Raw genomic sequence first — 18,329 nt, forward strand, 5'->3', positions numbered from 1 at the left:
CAGAAAGGAGGCGGCAGCTCTGGTCAAGTTAGTGGCAGCTAAAACGCTCCCAGTCCATTTATTGGCCACATGAGGTGGTCGTCAGGAGACTAGTTAGAAGGTAATCACAGGAACTAGTGTAATAAATGCCCGGAAGTACGAGAGGTTCAACAGCAGTGAACGAGGCACAGAGGTCTATGTCCAGGAAACGGGCAGGACGCCCACAGGGCTTGCTGACAGTCCCGTGGCGTGAGGCTCGGTGGGCAGTCTGCCTGGCTCCAGCCTGCTGGAGGCCCGTGGCCCCAGCGCCCCCACCAGCTCAGTGGAGCTGGGCGTCCAGCTCGTACTTCTCACAGAACTTGTCGGTGAAGGGGATGCAGGTGAGGAACTCGCACCACTCGCAGCGGACGGGGTAGAAGTAGAAGAGGACCACCAGGCCGGCCAGGAGGCCCAGGAAGACCACCTGGAAGACGATGATCTGGCAGCGCTTCCGGTACAGGTCAAACCTGCCAAAGCTGATGTAGGGCAGGAAGGCAAAGGAGAGGAAGAGGCCGCTGATGAAGCCCGAGATGTGGGCAAAGTTGTCGATCCAGGGCAGCAGCCCAAAGGTGAAGAGGAAGAGTACCACCGCCAGCAGCTTGAAGAAGGCGCGCCAGGGCCGAGCCAGGATCTGCCAGCTCTGGAAGAGCTCCACGAAGAGGCAGGCCAGGATGCCAAACTGCGAGCCGGCCGGGCCCACCTGGAGGCAGTGGGGATGCTGAGCAGGACCCCTGGACCCACAGCCACCCCGCCCCTCATGGCCCAGAGCATAGCAGGACTGAGGAGCCGAATGGAGACGCTCCTGGGCTGGGTCCCTGGGGCAGCCTTACCTCTGCCCGGTATGGCAGGAAAATGGCACTGGCCAGGTTACCAGTGACGCCACTCAACAGGTAGATGATGGCTATGCGGTGCCAGCCTGCTAGCTTCTCCAGGTCCCGCAGGACAGTCATCTGGAAGCAGACAGACACCAGGCAGTGCAGGATGCTGTGGGGGGAGGGGGACACTCAGCTGGGAAGGCCTCCCCTCCATCCCCTGGCCAGCCACTCCTGGGGTCCCACCCAACCCTCCTCGGCCCGTCTGGTGTCACTTGCCCAGCGTGCAAGAAGAGGGACAGCCACAGGCGGTAGAACTGGTCGGGCACCTCGGGGTTGAGGAAGGGCAGGAGCCCGCACACGTCGTCCATGCAGTGCACCTGTGCAGAGTGGCCTGTCAGCACGCTCCGTGGCCGGGGGCGAGGGGACGCACACACCCTGGAGGCCTACCTGAGAGCAGAGCGTGGCCTCCTCGTGGAAGTAGCCCCTCATGAAGTCACAGTACTCCCGGGAGGTGATCTCACACCTGCAAGGTCAAGCCCGGCTTGGGGACTTGCAGAGGGGCTGGGGCCCGGGGGCACAGGGACCTGACGACACCACCCAGGCCTAGGCTTCAGCCCCCTCGCCCATCTTTGTTGGCCCTGGATAAGCCCAGAGCCTTTCTCCCCCCACACCCCTTCGTATCCCTTATTTCAGGACTTGGAGGAGGGCAGAGCCCCAGAGCAGTGCTCCGGGCCCAGGCACACCCACCTGCCCTTGGTGCCGATGCAGCAGGGCCGGCCCGTGATGGCACAGTCCATGTGGGGGTGGTTGGTGTGGTTCCCGGCACTGCTTTTGGTGCAGATCTGGATCACAAAGGGGATGAGTTGGGTTGTGGCCTCCAACCCTGTGCCCCAACACCATGCTTGGGGGATGGGGCCAAGATGGACAGGCTCCTACAGTAGAAAGGCCCTGACTAAGCCTCAGCTTTCCCATCTGTCACACTGAAATGTCAGTGGACCTCCCATCTCTACCTGGTTCTGCTCTGACTACCTGCTCAGAAGCAGGGCGTGGAGGGCAGGCCAGGCAAAGGCCAGAGGCACTGCATCTGACAACAGGGTGGTCCCATGATGGGGCCTCTTGGTATCACAAATGAGTGAAGTGTGGATTCCCCCACATAATAAGGGTGACCCCCAAAGCCAACCATCTATCCCCGCTCACCGGCCACTTGGTGATGTCATCTGGCCACTCATGGGGGTCCTCAGAGGAGGGCTCATCACACACCCTGCACGAGCCCAGTGTGCGGTCAGGCCCTGCTTTGTGCCCTTCCGCCCAGCTCCACAAGGGGAGCAGCTACACCCTCCCCCCCACTTCCCAGGGAGGCATGAGCGGGGCCAGCAGGACTGACCTGGGGTCCTGGTGACAGACAGAACCGAACTGCCTCTTGTGGCCGGCGAGGTCGGGGGCGCTGGGATGGGAGGGCCACTTCACCCACACTGCCAGCGTGGACTGTGGGGAGAGAGTCAGTCCGGTCAGAGCCCACCCCTCCCACAACAGTTTCCAGAAGGCAGGAGTCAAAAGCAAAACCACTGAGAGCCCCCTGAGCCCACAACCCAACACCTATAAATGCACACTCCGGAAATGTGTGTGCACGTGGGAGTGTCCACTGTAAGCTCATGAGCATAATTCCTATTAGCATAAGATTAAAAAGGCCCAGTGTCCAAAACCAGGGACTGGCATAAACTTTGGTACCTCCTCATAAAATGACGTAATAAAAACTTGAATTTTTTTTTTTTGTAATTGTTTAGTGGAAAAAATAAGGCAATACCACTTATATGAACTTAAGACATGCCCCAAAACAAGACACACGGAAAGCACACCCAAATCAAAGACGTCGCAATGGCTGTCTACGGGCTGAGGAGGGGGCGCTGGGGGTGAGAAGTAATGAATGACGTGAGGGACCTTGCACAGAGGGGTGGTGCCATGTGCCAAGACCTAGGATAAAGGCTAACGGGCTCCATCTGAAGTCAGCACAACCACATCACACGGGGTGCGGACAGGGGCTGCCTGCGGCGGGGGCACACACCGAGCACTCCTCCTCCGAGGTCTGCACGCAGCCCGACCGGTCGTTGCGCACGCAGCAGGCCGAGTGCTTCTCCCGCTCCCGCGCGGCGCGGATGAAACTATGCACCTGCGGGTCCTGGCGCATGCAGGGTGAGAACTTGGCGCCCAGGTGAATGAGAGCCTCCTGCGGGGAGCGGGATGTGCAGCTGAGGCCCAGCCCCCTGCCAGCGCAGGGTCCTCGCCCCATCGCCCTGCCGGCCCCACCCTCACCGAGCTGGGCCCGATCCAGAAGTTCTCCTGCTGCACATACTTGACATTCTCATAGACCCCTCGGTTCCGCAGCACCTGGGAAGTTGGGGAGAGAGGTCAGAGGCCGCCCACTCCGGCCCTTTCCTCCCAGGGTGGGGAGGAGGGCGTCCAGAGCCCAGACTTCACTGGTCTCGGCCCAGGGAGTGCGCGGGGGCTCACCGAGTCCACCGTCTCATGCTGCGAGAAGCCCACAGGCGCGATGCCATAGATGCACACGGCGAGAATGGTGACGAGCGAGTGCACGAAGGTGAGCCAGTAGGTGAAGAAGGGCCTGCGGCAGAAGCATCAGCAGAGGTGGCGGCTCCAACCTGGGGCCCCCACCCCCAACCAGGAGCCTTGCCTGCCATGTCACATCCCCTCTGCGCCCACCTGTGGTCATCCATGTCCTCGATCTGGCGTTTGACGTAGCTGTCGATCCGTTTGCGGTAGGTGCGGTTGGTTAGCCGGCCCACCATGCCCAGCCCATAAGGCCGCTTCTCCCTGGCGAAGAACTTGCGCACTGGCATCGCGATACGCTGGCCCCGCCGCTGCCCCGCTGTGCTCACCACCTCCTGACGCAGCCGCACCTTGGGCTGCGGGGCCACAGTGCCACCCTCCTTCTGCTTCCGCCAGCCGCGCTCCAGGGGCCTGGGGGAAGGGCCACAGTCACCTCCCACCCCAGGCCGGGTCCTGCTGCATCTCCGTCTGCTCCCAGGTAGAGGTGAGACACTGTGCACCCTCCCCCTCACCAGTGAAGAGCAAACCTGAGCCCCTCCGAGATGGCAGGGAGGGGGGACCAGACCTATGAGCGGTCCCCGGGCCTCCCCGCTGCATTCCGACCAGCTGAGGGCTCTGGGGTTGCGCTCCTGTTCCACAGTGGGCAGCTGAGACTCGAATGGTGCCCAACCCTGGGTCCCCGTCACAGTAGCCAAGTGGACCCCTCCCCTCAGCTCTCCAGGCAGTCCTGCCCGAGGGTCCCAGCCGCTCCTGACCTCCGTGCCCCTCTCTGCTCCCTCACCGCTGCCACTCACAGCATCAGGTGGCTGCGCTCCAGCTCCGTGCGGTCCAGGGCCCCTCCCGTGAGGTCCGCCTGGTCCGGGGCCTTCTCCCAGTCCTTGAGCGCTGCCTCTGATGGGGACTCGAACACCTCGTCTGGATATGTGGACAGCTCCTCATGAAGGACACCTTCCTGAGCAAACACGAGTGGTCAGCGCGAAAGGCACAGACGGAGGACGGCGGAGGCCTCGGCTGACAGCCCGTCTCTTACCCGGGCAAAGAAGGAGGTGTCCAGCTCATCGGGGAAGTCCGCCGTGTCCTCCTCCAGGAAGCTGGCGGGAGTGAAGCTCCGGCGCTGCGCCCGGCGCAGGGTGCCGTCCCTCACCGAGCGACCCTGCCAGCGAGGAGGTGAGCGTGCGGCCTGCAGCGGGGTCAGCCCCCCGACCCCACCCCCCATCCCAGCCCCTGCACCCACCTTCACCAGTGCTGCGGCCGCGCGGAAGCTCATCTTGGCCACAGACTCACGCTTGCGCCTCCGCGGAAGCCGGTTGAAGCCTGAGCGGGAGCTGGAGAAGGAGCAGAGGGAGGCGGCACCGGGAGTGACGGGCGTGTGCGGGGTACTCAGGCCGTCGGCGGTGTCATCCGCCATGCGGAAGGCCCGGCCCCGGGCCAGGGGGTCTATGATCTGGTGGAGGGGAGGAGACGCAGGCGTCGGGGGGCTAGGCCACCACCCCAGAAGCTCCTTCCCCGCCCTGTGGAGAACACAGTGGGTACCTGGCCAGCTATGGGTACCACCCCCACCCTACCGCACCCAGAGGAGTCCCTCTCCCCACCTGCAGTGCCTTTACACTGCTGTTCGCCCTGGGCTGCTCTCCCATCCAGAGCTGGCCCCATGGTACAGTCCCAGGCCCCCTTCCCAGAAAGTATCTTCGGTGTCTTTATGGAACCCCTGACCACCCTCCCAGACCATGAGCTCCAAGGAACCTCCTCCGCTCCGGTTGGCTATGTCCCCAGCCCCAGCCCAGGGAAGCAGAGAGAGAGGCCTCTGGGGGGCCGCGGGGGGCGGGCATACCTTCTGCATGCCCAGCTGGCACGGCCCCACATACAGCGGCGGGGGCGTCTCCGTGCTGGTGAGCGACACGTTGTCCTGGCTGGGCAGGTCCAGCTCCCGGATGACCTGGGGCTTCAGCTTCCCATAGCGCTGGCTGCAGTGGCGGATGCTCTTGCGCTGCCACTTCTGGGTGCTGTCACTGTCCTTGCTCACTCCGAACCAGTCAGCAGTGCCCCTGCCATGGGAGGGACTCAACCAGGGGGCGCCAGCCCTCTGCCCTCCCAGCAGGGGCCCCAGAGCCCTCCTCCTGGGTAGCATGCTCTACCCCAAGCCTCCAGTCACTCCAGGATCTGGGGTTCAGTGGGCTGGGTTCAGTTAAGAGGATGAGTGGGTTCCAGCCCTGGCTACCCCCTAAACAATTAGCCAACTCCAAATTCCCACTAGAACCGCAGATAATAGGCCTGTCCAGGTGAGTATTTTACCCAGGCTCACACCCCATCCCTGAGAGGGGGGTTTGTGGGAAGACACTGAATCCAGAGATGGTGCTCAGCGCTCAGCCCTTAGCTCATCCAGAGAGAGCCTAGCCCTGGGCAGCAGTTTGACCTTTAACACCACAGAACTCAAGAAATGAGTAATGCAAGCCCAGGCAGGTTGCCCACAGCCCTTGGACATGCAAGCAAAACACTGCCAACACCTGCTGTGAGGAGCCCCAGGGAATGCAAACCGTGCTGGCAGCTCCCAAGACGTCCCAAGCCATGCACACGCCAGCTGATGCTAACACACTCACACCCTGCAAGTACCTGAGCAGGGACCGCGAGAGAGACCGGCGCTGTGGGAGGGCCCTGCGGGCAGCAGGGGAACCCAAGAGGGGCAGAGTGTGGACACGCCCAAAGCGCACCTGTCGGCTGTTCAGGGACCAGAGCATTGAGGTGGGGGAGACAGAGAAGGAGAGAGCAAGTGCTGGGGGAGCAGAGAAGGGTGGTAGGTGAGAGGGGTCGGCCCCCAGAGCAGGAGGGGGGAGGGTGACATGGGGAACAAGACCGAGGAGAAAGCTGAGACAGGAGAGGCCCTGCCCCATTCCCAGCCTCGGCACCTAAAGAGGACCCCGTATGCCTGCCTCTGTCCCCCCAGCCCCAGCCCTCACCCCTGGAGCAGCCAGGGCAAGGCGCAGTACCTGCGGATGGTCTGTGTGATCGACGTCTGGCGATGCAGCACCGGCCGGCGGGGCTCATGGTAAGGCGAAGGGACGTGAGCTGTCTCAGCCGGCATGCTCACACTCCGCAAGAAAGCCTGGCGCCTCAGGGGCTGGGTGACGGGGTCATGGTGAGGGGGCTGGGCAGGATGGACCCACAGCCCGTGCTGGCCAGGGCCCGCCTGCAGGAAGCTGGGGTCCTCCGCCGCCGGAGGCACCGCAGCTGGAATGTCCAGCTTCAGCCAGGGGGGCTTCTTGCGCTGCAGGCTGCTCGTGCTGTCCCTGCGGGCCTCGCTCATGGTTCCAGGTGCAGCGAGGCGGGCCTGGGGGTGGCAGAGAAGGGTGGGAGGTGAGAGGTGTCTGAAGGTTCCTTGGGCCCAGACCCAGGAGAAAGGAGAAGCAGTGATAACCCAACAGGGTGGTCAAGATCCAGCTGCTGACGTCCTGTGTGCTCAGCACTGCCGTACGCAGTCAGTCCCTGCCTTGTTCATCCTGACAGACATTGCTGTCCACATCCTAGGTCCTCAGACAACATAAATTCATGTGACAAATACTGGAGCACCTACTATGAGTCACTCCTAAGTGCTTGGGACACAGTAGTGGAGAAAAGAAGAAATTAAAAACAGACAAAATCCCCACCTTCCTGGAGCTTACAGTCCAGATAAGCAAGCTATATATATAAAAGCCCAAGCAATCGGCAGACTGGTAGCTATGACATGCACTGACCACCAGGAGGGCAGACGCTCAACACAGTAGCTGCCGAGCCACAGTGACTTGGCAGCTGTGGTTCTCCAGTGATGCAGCCGGAACCAGAGAGGAGGGAGCCCGATTCCGGGGTATGTCACCCGAGAACCGCCCTCTCGCAATCCGGGACCCCTCGGTGGATGTCGGAGAGCCAGTTTCAGCCCAATCCCTGCAGGCCCCTACTGCACCCAGAGAGACCCCACCAGTGCACGAATCCGTGCACCGGGCCTCTAGTGAATCTATAAGTAGGTATTTTGTTTACGGGTGCAAAGTGAGACAGGAACAAAATCAGTACATTACAGTTGCCGAGCGCAGTGATGCCTCCTCCTTGTGAGGTAACATCTGAGCAAAGGCTTGAAGGAAGTGGTCAAGTTAGCAAGGCTTGGGGTGGGGACGGGAGGGGGTATGACAGCGAGAGTGGGTTGTTCCAGGCACAGAGAACAGCCAGAGCAGAGATCTGAGTGAGCGTGAGGGCACTGCCAGGTTGAGGAGCTCACCCATCCGTACACAGGGCAAATCTGAGACCTCACCCTCTAACCACCATGCCATCTGCTCCAGAGAGAGAGGCTCTGCCTGCTATGCCCACAGGTGGGGTCTGCAAAGGCTCCAGGCTCCAGGCTCCAGGTCACAAAGGAGTGGCCACGTGGCTTCCCAGGGTCTGAGAGCTGTTACCACAAACAGGAACCTCCTGAAAACCACCTGGGCGCAAGCGCTGCCATGACCACCAGGGGGTGCCATGCGCCCATAAATACCAGCAAAAAAAGCTCAGCCCTGGGAGGGCAGCTTGTCCAGCATCAAACCTAAGTATGAGACCCACCCCCAAATCTATCCCTGAGGCGCAGGGTAAGGCCCAGGCCCCAGAGCAGAGGCCAGGGTTGGATGTGGGCCGCCTCTGCCTGGCCATGTAACCATGAGGCAAAGGTCATGGGACCATGGCCTCCTTGGCACCCTATTTCCCCCTTGACAAAACGTCACTTTCAGGACAGATCCGAACCCTCCTCCCCAAAGGACCACACAGGATCTGAAAACAGGGGATCCAAGATTGAGAGGGTTCCCTGAGCACAATGGGGGACATGGACACCAGGGGAGTGGCCGAGCAATACGTAGGGCAGAGACCCCAAAATTCCTCGGCCTCCTCAAAGAGCTTCAGACCCCGACAGGTCTGTAACCCACCCACCAACACCCCTAGAAACAGCTTCCACATCTGAGCCTCCCTCCCAACTGCTTGGAGTAAATATAGAGCAAGTCCCGCCCATACCTTAGAAATAAGGAAACTGAGGCCTTAAAGAGGCTTGATTTGCCCAAAGGCACCTATTCAGGGTAGCATCACTGGGGACAGGCCTGGGATGCTGCTCACACCCCCTACTGGACTTACACAGACAGAGAAGGGCCAGGTCTGCGCTCAGAGCAACTCTGGCTCTAGAGTGACCAGGAGAGTCCCAGGAAAGCGCTTGCACAGGGAGGCAGGATGCTGAGCAGAGCTCCTCCTGCCCCACAGACCAGGGACAGGCCCAGGACAGTTCCCACAGCCGCCACTAGCACTACACAGACCAAAAACAGCCTGGACACTGCCCACAGCTCCTCCTGGCCCTACATCGACTGGGGCCAGGCCAGGATGTGGCTGGCAGCTCCTACTGGCTTTATACCAAACAGGGCTGGGCCCAAAATACTACTCACAGTTCCTACTGCCTCTACCCTGACCAGGGCCAGGGCCAGGACACAGCTCACAGATCCCATTACCCCTATAGTGACACTACTCACCACTCATACTCCGACTGGCCCTATGCCAGTTAGGGACAGTCCCCGGGCATCGCTCACAGCTCCCACTTACGCTACACCAACCAGGAGCTGGCTTGGTGGGAAGGAGTCCTTCAAGGATGCCTTCTCTGAGCTGACTATGCACCCAGGGGTCTTTCCATCCATGCAGCCCCTCAGAGCCAAGCCCCTGTCCTCTGTCCTCACCCGTCTGATTCAGAGCATTTGTTTGCACATCACTGGGAATCCCTTCTGCTATGCTGATCCCCACAATGTGGGGTCAGATGGACGGGTCCCTGCAGGGGGTCGGAGGCAGGCAGTGGGGGGCGGGGGGGACAGTGTCCAACATGAAGGCATCCTGAGAATGGGTCTCTGGGAACTGAACCAGGAGATCAGCACTCGCCCAACTCACACCACAAACCCAGCCCAGACCTGTGTGTTCCCTGACATGGTCAGCACCCACCAGCCCTCCCTTCACAGATCACCCCTGTCCGTAAGGCAGTGACTGGGAAGGACAGTTCTGGCTTTCAAGCACTGGTGGTGGGATTTCAGGCAATATCAGACAGACGGCGATCAGATAGGGGCTTCCGGAACCTGCAGTGCCCTGACGGCATCCCCATGTGCCCTCGGAGCCAGGTCAGGCCACGCCTGCCACATAGGGATCCAGGTGATGTGACCCCAGAGGTTATGCTGGACCCTGTGGGGCCTTGTGGGAAGGGACCAAGCAGGATGGGAGCCCCCTGAGCATTTCAGATGGGGCAGCTGTGCTGGCTTCAGTCTGTCCCTGCCACCCAACCACCATGTGCCTCAGGTAGCCTCAGTGTTCTCTCCTGGAAAATGGGCCAATACCACTGTGGAGCCATTATGAGGTCCAGAGAGGAATGGTGCCAAGAGTGGCACCTGGGACCACTGCTGGGAATCTACAGGCTGGGTGCTGGGGAGCTGGCCTCTCCGTGCCTCCCCAGCAGGCCTGGCACTCCTGGGTGATCGGGTTCTCCGCTCAGCAGCACAAGGAATCTTTGCCAGCTTGTTGACTGGCTCACCCCACCACACACATCCATGACTCTCCATGGCTCCCACTGCCCCCATGGCCTCTCCTGACACCTGGCTCCCGGCCATCCTAGGGCCCTGCCTTGCACATGCACACTGCCAAACCTCCAACATGTTCCAGAGCCGCAGCTAGTCAGGCTGCCCCACCGGACCGCTCGGGAGTTCATCGCCTGTGTGCTGCCCTCTCACTGCCGGGTCCACAGTGCCCGGGAGCCCTGGGCACTCTGGAGCACAAGCTAGCAGGACCGATCCCCATGGTCTGGGTGACGGAGGAGGAGGAGGGGACCGCATGCCCAGGTCGGGGCAGAACAGCACAAAGAAAGAGGCGGGAAGAGGGTGGGGAGTGAGCACAGGGCGTGGCACAGGCCCACAGTCCGTCCAGGAACACAAGAGCCACTCATGATGGAGGCACCGGCTCCCTGCCGGTACACCCCGACCTCCTGGTGTCCCTCGCTCCCCTCAAATCCCTCCTGTGTGGGGGGCAGAGGCAGGAGGAGCTCAGTAACCCACGCAGCTCCAGGACGCCCAGCCTACCCTACCCCCGTGTGCCCAGTTCCCATCTGGGCCTCAAGTGGGTGGGATTCACAGGGGGCTCCACACTAGGACCCAAGGGTGTGGGGGAGGGGCAGGCCCAGGCGGACAAAGAGTCTGGACGGGGAGGGCACAGTGCCCGCCCAGAGGAGACAGTGGCTCAGTGTCCAGCCTCCCCCGGGCGTACAGTGGGCTCTTGTTCCCAGACAGCCCCTCATGGTGGAAATCCCAACAGCATCTCCGCTCCGCTGACCCCTCAGCGCAGGGAGAAACCACAGTCCAGGGGCAGCCTGCCTGCCGGGGTCACACAGCATCTGAGTCACTCTGGCAACATCCCCGGCTGCCCACCCGGCCCAGCCCAGCCCAGCAGGAGACACCCAAAGGGGCATCTGGAAGTAAAGCAAGGATTGCTGGCAAAGCAAATGCCAATGGTGGGGACCAAACCCAGCAGGGGGGCAAAAACCACACTGCACCTCAGGGCGCTGCACCCTAGGCACTTGGAACAGCCAGGACGAGTGGGGCAAGAGATGAGGCTGAGGGATGAGGGCCCCACAGTCACAGGACCACTGGGGCTGCTTTAAGCGGCAGCGAGAGGGGTGGGAGCTGCTGCAGCCATCAGGGCAGAGGGCGGGTGGGGCGCAGGGGGAGGGTCCCACTGGCCCAGGTTCCTCCTGTGGGCTGACTAGGGATCCTTCAGGCTGGCACTGTGCAAGGGTGCAGGAGGGGCCCGGGGGCAGGAGCCAGGGCAGGGAGGCAGGGCCCACAGCGCGTCCTGCACAGAGTACCTGCTCAAGAAGCAGAAAGGCTGGCGATGCCTGCCGGCCGGCTCCGGGGAGCATCCTGACCGGCAGCCAAAGGAAGGGGGGCCCAGGGGCAAGAGGGCCAGAGCCTGCGCCACGAGCAGGAGCCACTGCGGGAACTGGGGACGGAACCCTCAGGGATGCCGTCTGGGAAGGCTGTGGCCACGAGGCAGGAGGAGACTGGGAAGGGTTCTGGCCTGCCCAGGCCTGGCCGGCGGCCACGGGTGATGTGAAGCTGGATCCTTCGGTGTGAGCAGCAGCCACCGCTGCACGCAGGCCTTCCCCGCACACTCGCAGGACGATGCTGGCAGAGGTCGCTGAAGGCCAAGTGGATGGCCCGGCCCCAGGACCAGACCTGCCAAGCCTGGGCTCCCTGTCCTGCCCAGCCCAGGGAACCGCCCACCACTGAGGTCAACTGGAGCAACGGGCCCCACCCCAGGACACTTGCCCCAACGTGTCCCCAGCTCACCTGAGCACAGTCCCAGGAGAAGCCAGCTCCTCCAACCTCCCCACTAGAGCCCTGATGGCTGACCCTGTCTTCTGTTTGACCCCCACCCAGATCTCCCCGGGGAGCGGGGATCAGCCGCTGTCTGGCAGCCTGGAGTCCAGTCCTTCTCCACCACGTGCTACTGGGCGGCAAAGTGAGGGTCACCTGTCTGAGCTTCCCATCTTGGGAAGGATATGGGCCAGACCCAACCCTCCCAGTTACCCCTCTACCTTTCTTGGAAGAAATGAGGTTCAGGGGGCGGGGGGGTGGGGGCGGACAGGCCAATAGCCTGCGTGGTGCCCTCTTCCCGTCAGAAGGAGGACACATCAAACCCTGCCTGCCCACGTCACCGCCGCCTTCTGTCACCCCAGAGGGGCACGCAGAGGGCCAATACGGAACAAGAGTCTTCCGGCTACAGGGGGCCTGCAAGTGCAGGGACCTGACCTGGGAGGGTGGTAACAGGGTAGGAAAGGAAGCACTAGCCCTGGGTGGGAGGTACTGTCCAAGGCTCAGCGGGCACATATGGCCCAGGGGTTACCAATGCCAGAATCAAGCCTCTAACCCCGCTGGGTCTGACAGAAGCGGATATAACCTGGGGATGGGGAGCACCGAGGCTCAGAGAGGTCAAAGGTCCCACCTGTGCATGCCACAGTCAGCAAGGGGGTAGGGGCAGGGACATAGCAATAGCAACTCCGGGTGTGACGATCTGGAGTCTAACTGGGTCTCAGGAGTTGGGTGAAATCAGCCCCTCAAACTGCAGGGAAAAGGTCCAGGTCGCATCAACACGTCTGGCCACCAGTCAGAGCCCCCAGCAGTGCCCCTGACTGGCCACACAGTGCTCTCTGGTGCCCAGACACTGTCGGGCTTAGCAACACCCCCCAGAGCACAGCGGCTGCCGGACAGTGCTGGAGCGGCCCCCCGAGGGGAAACCGAGTCCCCGAAGTCTGTTATCAGAGCAGAAATGGCTCCAGTCAGCACTCTCCTGACACACCTGCTTCCAACCAAAGATCCCTGACCGACCTTCTGATGTATCACAGGCCTTGGGAGGGGTCATCTGTGTCCATCTTACAGATAAGGAAACTGAGGCTCAGAGAGGCCAGTCAGTGCCCAGAGCTGGTGCCCCTGGCTCCTGCAGCCTCCAAGGGGGTTAAAGCCGTGGGCCAAGCCGGCCCAGGAGCTGTGGGCCTGCCTAGCTGGCCCTGGCCACACCCCCAAGGTAAGGGGCAGACCTCACTCAGGGTGTGCGGGGCTGTCAGGCCCCTCTGGGCCCTCACTCCACCTTCTGCAACCCAGAGCACCTCAGTTCAGGGAGGAGGAAGTCACCCGCAAACACACCCAACCAGAAAGCAGGCAGGAGCCAGGAATCCGATCCTTGGACAGAAAGGTGATCCTGTTACAGACACTAGTGGGGAAACCGGAGCTGGCAGGAGGAGCCCCTCACATCCGGGGAGAGCAGCAATGGGGTGGCAGTAGGGGGTACCCTGAGCAGCAGTTGGAGCTGAGAAGACCCTAAGAGGGCCCCAAAAGGCAAGGAGACCTGGGTGATTCCCTCTGAACCAAAGGTGCCCCTAGAATGCATGCTCCCCAGGACAGAAGCTTGTCCGGCCAGCACTCTGAGGCCGGGTGAGGAGTGTGGGTCACAGCAACGCTCCAGTGCTGCTGGCCTTGGTCAGCCCATCCGTGCAGTGGGCTGCTTAAAGGCCTGGGCCCTGACACCTTCAATCTGAGGCCACTTGACTCCTGTAACCCCCTATTGGCCCCTTTCCGGTTCTCAGGGAAAAGGACCCAGATTGCCCAGAACAATTCCTGGTGGCAGGGGGCTCAGCCTCAGGAACCTCTTGGGCCCCAGCCAGCTGCTTGGTTCCCTAGCTTCCTCTCAATCTCTGGGTGGGGGTAGGGGGCTGAGGCTAGTTCCATGGGGATGGAAGGAACCCAGCATATAGCTGGGCCAAACCTGAAAAGCCAGTTTCATCCTGAATCTTCTCTGCCAGGAAGTCCCAAGATGGGGGGGGGGGGGGGGGAATGGGGGCCTTTCCTAGCACAGAGCTAGAGGGCCTCCAGACCCAGGCCCCGCCCATCCAGACAGACACACATACACACATAAGGAACTCTGGTCAAGAGCATCTGGGCCTTGGGCAGGCATGGCTGGGGCCCCCCCTGCCCATGCCCCACAGACATGTCCCCAGCAGGTCAGACAGCCAGCCCCCACCCCTGCCCTTAGGAGCTGGGGCCCCTCCATCTCCCCAACTCCCCAGCCAAGAGAAGGCCTGCTTTCAAGGCACCGTGTGGTGGCCTCAGGCTCGGCCCTGGTACTCCTCCTGGCCGCTGAGCACAGGGTAGGGGTGTCTTTGGGAGTAGCCCCCACAGCCCTGCAGTTTCAGTGTTTGCTGATGGGGGAGACGACAGGGGCCAGTCCCCACCGTCCCTAGCTCCACAGCTACTAGGACCCCCATCCCCAGGGAGCACAGCTGGGACAGGGATGATCCCAAGAAGATCCACCCTCTGAGCTGGAGTTTCAACTTGGGAGACACCACCCACCGGTGGTGGCCGGGAAAGGGAACTTAAGGGGGGAGGGTACGACTCAGAGGAGCCTGGAGACAGCCCGGCCTCCGAGCCCTCCCGCTCCCAGGACCCTCAGCTGTTGGGCGGGGGCTGGAGCCGAGCTGTCCGGCCTGGTCAGCCCGCTGGGACGTGCTAATCCGGCCACGGGCTATTTTTGCGAGCGCCGGGTTTGGAATCCGGGGCTGGGCCGCCTCCGCGGGCGGCTCGGGAAACTCCGGTAAGGAAAGTTCGGGCGCCTCGGGTGGGCGCTGGCCCGAACCCCGGGCCCGGGCCCGATCGGCCACCCGAAACCGACCAGGCTCCGGCCGCTTTGAGCGGCTCCGGCAGCAGCGTGCTGAGGACCGGCCCGCGCGCAGCGGATGCAGCTCCGGAACCCGCCCGGCCCGGGCGCCCTGCGCCCAGCCGCCGCGCTCACTCACCGCCGCCGCCGCCGCCGCCGGCACCTGGGGTCCTGGGGGTCCTGAGAGCCTCGGGGAGGGGCTGCCACCGCCGGCCGGGAGGGCTCCCGCGCCGAGTCCCCGCCCGCGCGCCCGCCCGTCCGGCCGGCCCGCCCGCCCGCCGGGAATGCCAGGGAGCGAGGGGCGTGCGCGCCGGGGGCGGGCCGGCCGGAGGGGGCGGCCTCACTGACTCAGGGCTCTGGAATGCGCGCGGCCCGCCCGGCCCGGGCCCGAGCCACCTCCTCCGGGAAGGCGACTGAGCTCCGCTCTCCCCGGTGTTGGGCTGCGGGTGCACCTGTGGCCGGGGGTCGTGAGCGCCGCGGCTGTGGACAGAGGACCCGGTGGCCCGGCTAGACGGAGCCTAATGGTCAACTACTCAGCCTCTCCCTCACTCCAGAGTGACTCCTGACCTTATCCTGCCTGGACTTGTGCTCCAGAAAGCCGGGGGGATGGGGGGAGACACCCGACACAGTGTCCCTGGATGTCCTGTAAACCAGACCAGGAACCTCCCCCAAAGCACACACTGACAATTACTTGCCTACACTCCCTCAGTCCCACGTGAGCGCTCACACTTACTCTGCACACATTCACACTCATACACACCCACTCATGTGTTCGTGCACACAGTCACGCTCGCATATTCATTCACACACACCTGTTTACACACTCACATACATACACCTACAATATACATACAATATACACTGTCCTGCCCACTCTCACATTTACACGTGTGCACATACCCCATTAGACAATTCCATTCATGTGTTTACACACCCATGCACACCCACACTCACTAAAGGCAGGAGCAGAGCAGTACCCCTTCCCCGGCCGCTGTGCTCCCACCCGGAAACCTGCTCTCCAACAGGCACCCCCAGCCAGCCTGAGCCTACAACTGAGACCCCCGGAGCAGAGCAGCAGTGCAGGGTCTGGCGCCCACTCTGTGCTCTCTCCCCCGTCAGAGCTCCCCAGCCGCCCTGGTGGGCTCATCCCTGCACTCTCTGAGTTGGCCACAAAATGGCCCATCTGCTCCTAGGCTAAGTCTGCTGGTGGGAATTTCCCAGCATTCCTTCCTCTCTCCTGACATGGAAGGAGTTTGTGAGTCCTCGTCACCGGAAGACCAGGGAATGGGGGCGGGGTGCCAATAGCAGGGTGTAAGCAGGAGCTGTGAGTGGTGGAGGGGTGCAGACTCCCCTGGATGGTTGTTGATACAATGGTCTCCCTCTTTTCCTCAGAGAAAACAAAACTGGGGCCACCAGATGTCAGAATACCGTGGGCACATAAGGCCCAGCCCCTCAAGCCTCAGAGGGCCCACATATGTGTCCTCGGGCGCCTTGCTGGTCTGGGACCAGGGGGGCACTCTCCCTCTCTGAGCCCGACGTCTGCCTGCAGGCATCAAGCTGCTCCGTGGCTACACAGAAAGTAAAGCTGACAATGGGAGGCAGCAGCCACCTTACAGGTTGGCAAGGGCCAGAACCCTCCGGTTGTCTCCTCGCCCATACCGTGGAACAGTGATGGCTGCTCGTTCCGGGTCCTCTGTGAACACAGGCCTGTCAGCGTGATTCTTAGCTACAGGGACCCAGTGAGCGCTTCGGAGGGGCCAGAGGGGGCTCCTTCACAAGTGGAGGGAGGGGACTACAGCTGCCCTGGGGACACAAGGCAAGAAGGAGGCTGCCCAGTGCTAATGCCCTTGGCTCCTGCAGCCACACGTCAACCCTCCCTTGCCAGGCTCTCAGCCAGACAGGACGGTCCCTCCATGCCCAGCATTCTTGACCCCTGCCAGGGATAAACAGTCCCTGCCCACCAGACTGGGCTGGCAGAGTGTGCAGCAGTGTCCTCCTGGACTCCAGGGCCTGGGCTCACCTCCAAAGCATGCCATGGCTGGGCATCCAGTGCTGGCAGGTCCCTTCCTGCAGGGGATGCTGCAGGGTGCCACCAGGCCGGCTGCGTGGCCCAGACATTCACCCACAGCCGCCGGGGTACCAGCTCTAGCTGGCTCACAGCTGAGGGCCCCCTGAGGAGCAGCCTTTATGCTCCCTCCCCAGAGAAGGTGGTCTGTGTTCCAGTGCCAGGTAAACGGCCTCCCCCACACCCGGGTTACCTCCGAAGGGCCCCTCCCTTCCCAAGCTCCAGTGGATCCACAGCGGCCTCTGTTGCAAACCCTTCTCCTCACAGGTGTTGCTCCCAAGGCAGGCCCCAGTATATTCTGGAAGGCAAACTCGGGAATCCCAGGTTCTCTGCCCACCCTGGCCTCCTGAGCAGGGACCCCGGCATCAGGATAGTGTGAGCAGAGAAGGATCAACACATGTGGGCTCAGGCCTGGACCTAGTCCACACGGACACACGTATGCACACACATCTGCTCTGCCTCACCTCTGCCCACTGCCTTATGCCCTGGTGGAGAAGCCCCTCCATGGAGACCCTGCTCCCAGGGCTTCCAGTCCCTTTTCACCCAGCCCTGGAGAAACGGAAACCAGCTGCAACTGCCTAGTGTGTGGGTGGGTGACTAGGATGGTTGCGTGTCTGCCCCCCCACCCCCGCCTCCATGGATGTGTACTTGACTCTGGGACCGGAGGTGTTGGGAGCTCTGATCAGTAGGAGGAGACCCTGCCAGCCACTCTGGAATCCTCAGCTCAGCAGGCCAGTCCCTGGGCTGGGAGGTGGGGGGCTGGGGGGGCCTGGAGGATCGGGGGACCAACCCCTGGCTATTTGGGGAGGTGGCCGAAATGGGCCAGGCCAGCCAGGGGCCTGAAGTCACTAGCTATTTCTGAGGCAGCTGCCCCTCCCTGTGTCTCAGGGGATGGCTAGGGGTCCAGTGAGTACCTGGGCCCAGGGCCCAGCTGCATTGGCAGCACAGCCCAGGAAGGGAGGATGCAGCCCACACACACCTCCTTCAGCTGCCCTCCCTACCCACTGGACTCTGACACCCCCCACCCGTCAACTCTCCCTTCGAGGTGACAGCGGCCATACATCCCTACCTTAGAGAGGACACAGCGGGTGCTGGGGCTGGCGCTCTGGCCGCTGAGCTGATAGAGCAGCTTATCCTTTCTCTCAAGGCTCTGGGGACTGGCGGGCCCTCCACAGGCCATGAGCTGGCCCAGCAGGGCACAGAGCAGCTCACCCCAGCACTGATCCTTTTGAGAATATTGAGGATGTCCTCACCTCCAACTTCCACTGACATCCTCCAGCATGCCTCTCCCAGCCCAGCGCAGGGCACACTGGGGACTGAGCAGGCCCCCGGTCCCTCCTCTGCCTAGCACTACCTTCTCTCACTCCCAGCCAGCCTGTCCTGCAGGCCACAGCGGGAATGCTTAACCCACCACTTCCAGCCTGCGGTGGGGCCTCAGACCACAAACCAGGAAGTGGGGGGCGGGAGGGAGGAGCCCCCCTTGCGGAGGTTGCGCAAGCCCCTGCCAAAACATCTGGAGAAGTGGGTTGCTGGCACTGGCCCTGCCTCATCCTCCTCCTGGGAGCCAGGGCTGCTCTCTAAGCCTCTTTCCTCAGCCTCAATGGGGATAAAACACCCCTCTGGGAATGTGTGGACTCCCCGGATTTCTCCAACGA

General features: G+C 62.3%; 1 protein-coding gene across 5 annotated transcripts; it reads right to left on the minus strand.

Annotated features, from left to right (window-relative positions):
- Positions 1-23: 23 nt before the first annotated feature.
- RHBDF1 (rhomboid 5 homolog 1) lies at positions 24-18,041 on the minus strand. 5 transcript variants are annotated; one of them, XM_079800595.1, is made up of 18 exons: positions 17,744-17,894; positions 6,383-6,723; positions 6,009-6,113; positions 5,230-5,443; positions 4,633-4,842; positions 4,429-4,551; positions 4,193-4,350; positions 3,552-3,809; positions 3,342-3,453; positions 3,144-3,218; positions 2,896-3,057; positions 2,218-2,318; positions 2,031-2,094; positions 1,581-1,675; positions 1,281-1,356; positions 1,110-1,210; positions 849-1,002; positions 24-718 (listed from the first exon to the last, which is right to left on the minus strand). In XM_079800595.1, exons 1-18 carry the CDS (start codon positions 17,852-17,854, stop codon positions 299-301), a joined length of 2,880 nt encoding a protein of 959 aa, XP_079656721.1. In that variant the 5' UTR covers positions 17,855-17,894; the 3' UTR covers positions 24-298. The 5 variants fall into 5 exon arrangements, with proteins under 5 accessions (XP_079656721.1, XP_079656720.1, XP_079656717.1 ...); XM_079800594.1 differs by lacking the exons at positions 6,009-6,113; positions 17,744-17,894 and adding an exon at positions 17,928-18,041; XM_079800591.1 differs by lacking the exon at positions 6,009-6,113 and having other exon boundaries at positions 17,744-17,893.
- Positions 18,042-18,329: the final 288 nt, after the last annotated feature.

Source organism: Cnephaeus nilssonii (assembly GCF_951640355.1).
Source record: "Cnephaeus nilssonii genome assembly, chromosome: 2".
Taxonomy (NCBI): Eukaryota; Metazoa; Chordata; class Mammalia; order Chiroptera; family Vespertilionidae; genus Cnephaeus; species Cnephaeus nilssonii.